The following is a 4,510-nucleotide window of genomic DNA, read 5'->3' as shown; positions in this document are numbered from 1 at the left end:
AAAGCTGCTTTGCCAACTCGGTAATCAATTTGATAAATATGACAAGCATCAACAACAAAATAGCAGGAAAACGGTAGCCATGAATAAATTTAGTGTTATATTTTTTAGTTTGTCATAAGCGGCAAGCAAATGTCATTAAATTAATACAGATATTTACTACGTCTATGGCTAGCGGCCAGGCTAGTTGGTTTTCCGATTAATTCTACTCTTTGATCGGTACCTACTTTTAGTACTTTCATCCCTACCACAGTTAACAGTGACGACTGACGATAGTCTTGACTGTGACCCTGCTTACACTTTTAACAATTCAATTCAATGCCAAGCATTTGTATCAAAAGAACGATTCAATTTCCAAAGTTCACGGTATCCAAATCAATTATCAATTATCAATACCTACTTGTATTTACTTGTATCGAATCATCCCTACTCTGCGGTCGTCTGCCGAGTAGTCTTCGTCTTCTTGGTCTCCCGTCTCTCGCTATCTTGACTAGCCGGTGATCTTCCATCCTTGTTACGTGATCATTCCATTCTGTTCTTCTTTGCCTTATCCATCTAACTATATTTCGTGTGTCGCACCTTCGTCGTATTTCGGTGCTTGGTATTTGGTCCCTGAGCGTATGTCCGGGTATGTTCCTCAGCACCCTCATCTCTGTTGTTCTAAGTATGGCTGTTGTTCTTGTGGTTTCAGCTCGGGTTTCTGACTAGCGCATTCCACCCATCCTGCCTGCCTGCTTAAATGAAATGCGCAAGTTCCTCAAACCCAAACTCCTCAAAGTAAGTAAAAGACACATCGCGGAAGACAGTTTATACATCCATGGCAGTAGAATACAAAGAGTAAGGCGGTAGACATACTTTGGACAATCATTAACGAGAGATAGAACCACTCTTAAGAAATACGATGTCCAATCAAGAAGACTATGCTTATTAAAATGAGGTCGCTTTTTAAAAGCCATAATCTATCCTTAGACAAAGCTTTGTTACGTTTTCTCGGCCCTTCTGTATGGCGTAGAAACATGGACATTCACTAAAGAGACTATCAGGGGAATTGAAGCGCTCGATCTCTGGCTGTACAGAAGAATACTGAAAATATCTTGGACACAAAAAATTCCCAACACCGAAGTAATCCGACATATGAAAAGATAACAGAACTGTTAGATACTGTAAAATGTCGGAAACGTCAGTATTTAGGCCACATAATAAGGAATCCAAATAGATAAGGGCTGCTGCAGGAAAGGCAAAATTAACAGCAGGAGAGCACCTGGCAAAGGAGAATTCGATGGTCGTTATTTCTTATACTCCCGTCAACTGTCGTTTGTTAGGAGACTGCTGTGAAATTTTGAGCACGCTACGTCATTTAGTTCGTGTTTAACAGTCATTGAAAGGAGATGGCTTCGTCAATTTCGACGAAAATAGAAAAAGTGAATTTCTCAACCAATAAGCCATGAAAGTAACGAAGAAAAAGCTTGATAAATACTATGGGGACTCCGCATCATCAATTTCAATGGTTACCAAGTGGTTTACTGAGTTTCGTTGTGGTCGTAACAGCACAAATGATACAGAACGTTCAGGTCGTCCAAACGAGGTTGTTACGCCAGAAATGGTCGATAAAATCCATGGAACGATACTGAACGATTGGAGAATAAAAGTGGGTGAGGTGGCTGATACTGTAGGCATCTCAACTGAGAGGGTTCATCACATTTTACATAAATATTTGGATATAAAACAGCTATCCGCCGGATGGGTGCCGCGATTGCTGACACTCGACCATAAGCGCTCCCGTGTGACCATCTCAAATGAATGTGTAGCGTTGTTCCGTCCCAATCCGAACGAGTTTTGGCGACGTTTCGAAACCGTTGACAAAACGTGAATTCATCACAACACACCAGAGATCAAAGCACAATCAAAACAGTGGGTTTCTTCAGGTGAACGTGCACCAAAGAAGGCCAAAATGGGTCTGTCGGCCAACAAGGTGATGAACACAGTTTTTGGGCTGCACGCTGTGTCATTCACATCGATTACTTTGAAAAGGGTAAAACGATCACTGGCGCATATTATTCAGAGCTTTTGGTCAGATTCGATGTTGACTTGAAGCTAACACAGTCGCATTTAGCGAAAAAAGTCCTGTTTCATCAGGGACAATGCACGGGTGCACTCGGGTGTAGTCGCCTTAGCAAAAATCCATTAATTAAGAAACGCACTGCTACCCCACCCAGCATATTCTTCAGATTTAGCCCTTGCGACTATTTCCTGCTGCCAAACCTGAAGAAATGGCTGGGCGGTAAGAGATTTGGGTCCAATGAAGAGTTCATCATTGAAACAAGCGAACATTTTGGGGACCTCGAGAAATTCTACTATTTCGAAGGGATAAAAAAATTGGAGACGCTGGACTAAGTGTATCGAGCAAAAAGGATATTATGTTGAAAAGTAAAATGTTTTTGACCAAAAAATATATTTTATTCAGTCACTCAAACCTTATAACGTGATTGTCCCACACCTGCTACCTCTCAATTTAACGACTAAAGTCCGTTTAAAGTCCTTGAAATCTACCAAAATAAAACAATTAACATTGATATTTTTTAAATAGGAACGATATGAGTATGATGAAGCTTTATGACCTTAAATTAGTTTCATAAAACTATCTTGCAAACTTTGATAAACGGGTTTATGGACCCTAAAGCCGTTTTATGTCGTTATCCTAGAGCCTTTTTGGAGCAACGCGTTTTATCTCTGATTTTATATTTGACTCCTCTGGCATTGGTTCACTAACCCATGAAAGAAGATGCCACTGCATCTTTTAGTGTTTTAAAACTTAACTTTCTAAAAAACTAACTTTAAACATATTTAACACACACACAAGATTGACTAGCGCTTGCGACATTTGCAGATTTCCAAAAAACTGTATTTGCAGGTTTTTGCAGAAATTTGCAGGTCAATGTCAGGTCTCATGTGTCTGTCCAAAACCGAAATGCATGTTTTTCATGGAATTTCAAATGTCATTTGCCCTTGAAAATGCAGCCTTTAAAACAAATTTACTATTTGTTTATTTCAAAAGCTCATTTGAGTCATTTTAAGTCTACTAGCTTATGATTGTAATCGTTATATGTAATACTATTTATCGAAACATAGACAAAAAATTAACGGAAATGTTATTGTAATTTACAGATCCATCTTAGGATGCATACTGGAGAAACTCCATATTCGTGTCCAGTGTGTGGTAATCGCTACCATGATAAGAGTAGTCTAAATAAGCATCAGAAAAAGAAAGGTCACCTAGGAGTCGCTGTCAAACAGGAAAAGCTTCTTCTGTAACCCTGATGTGTGTTTATTTAATATTTATGATCTCAACTGTCGAATTAATTCTAGAAAACTTTGGTCGAACGATTGTTGGTGAGTAGCAATAGTTTATTTCTAGGTATTTGAACATACTAGTTTTTAGAATGCAGCGCACCTGTCATGACAGAATACCTGTCAAAAAATTATCGACGAATTTATGAATGCTCAATCTTAATATTATTTGGATACATTAAAATATGCCAAGAGTGTTACAAGATTAATGAGGATTTGGTCAACGGTTAACGAGAAAACTCTTGTTCGTTGTAACAACGTCTTATCTATATTTTAACCACCATCTATGCTTTAGAAGAGCAGAGTCTTTGGATATTGGTGTGCTTTAATCGTTTCAAATGGCAATTGACAGAAAAGAGAATGAATTGAGAACGACAAAAATACGCTACAAACCTTCTCCACCATTCCGGAAACGCTCTATATATAGGGTGATTCACGTAAATCGTGCATTTCCAATTTTCTAAATGTCTAAATAACGAGTAGTGCCGAAACCATGTAAAATATATTTACCCCTCCAGTTATTATGCAGGGTGTATGAGAAGTATAACCTAACTTTCTTATTTTAAATGCAATCCGCTAATTCATTTAGCATTCGTTGGATTGGCTTTCCAATTGCAGATGGGCAACCTCAGTTTTGTTAATTTATCTCTTATAGTTTTTGATATGCAAGTTGGAAAACTTCTAATGCACGGTCTACGTAAATCACTCTGTATACCAGTACTGAGGTCACACACAAACACCAACATCTAAGTTTTAATTTTTAATGAAAGTTGCAGTCAAAAAATGAACGCTACTCTTACATCATCTTTGATAGAGTAATTCACTTTTTTATTGTATCATTAATTGAATTTTTAGATTTGTGTCTTTTTAGACTTATTTAGATTTGTAATAAATGGCTAGACTGTACATACTATACTGAATACTTGTTTCTTTACCTTATTGTTTCCATAACTGGAGGTCGATCATTTTACTTGACCGGTTACTACGTATATAAATAGTTTTTTTAGGTAAACAGTAATTTTTAGGTGACTCGTTTTTCAACTGCTTGTTTTGATTTGATACATTTTACTGTTATATATACAGGGTTGCTCATTAGTGCGTCAAAGTGCGATATCTCAGTAAATATGAAGTTTACAAGAAAATACGTCCTACGAAAGTTTTTCAT

At 37.5% G+C, this 4,510-nt stretch overlaps 2 protein-coding genes across 5 annotated transcripts in view; one reads left to right on the top strand and one right to left on the bottom strand.

Annotated features, from left to right (window-relative positions):
• The window catches only part of LOC109546297 (gastrula zinc finger protein XlCGF46.1), a 14,922-nt gene extending 10,657 nt beyond the window's left edge, over positions 1–4,265 (top strand). For 2 of the 4 annotated variants that reach the window (XR_002172756.2, XR_007281163.1), the window contains 2 exons: positions 3,163–3,387; positions 3,437–4,265. Coding sequence is in view for 2 of the 4 variants with exons in the window: in XM_048665068.1 (XP_048521025.1) it covers positions 3,163–3,309 (147 nt within the window). In the remaining 2 variants the exon portion in view is untranslated. Of the gene's footprint in view, positions 1–3,162 lie in introns of all 4 variants that reach the window. The other 2 variants (XM_019917218.2, XM_048665068.1) reach the window with 1 other exon arrangement.
• Positions 1–4,510, bottom strand: part of LOC109541235 (probable E3 ubiquitin-protein ligase HERC4) — a gene marked incomplete at its 3' end in the record, with an annotated part of 482,710 nt that overhangs the window by 440,945 nt on the left and 37,255 nt on the right.

The sequence above is a fragment of the Dendroctonus ponderosae genome, unplaced genomic scaffold (genome assembly GCF_020466585.1).
Source record: "Dendroctonus ponderosae isolate FM_Combo_2020 unplaced genomic scaffold, Dpon_F_20191213v2 Dpon_F_20191213_1, whole genome shotgun sequence".
Taxonomy (NCBI): domain Eukaryota; kingdom Metazoa; phylum Arthropoda; class Insecta; order Coleoptera; family Curculionidae; genus Dendroctonus; species Dendroctonus ponderosae.
This window is presented reverse-complemented; position numbering and strand designations above follow the sequence as displayed.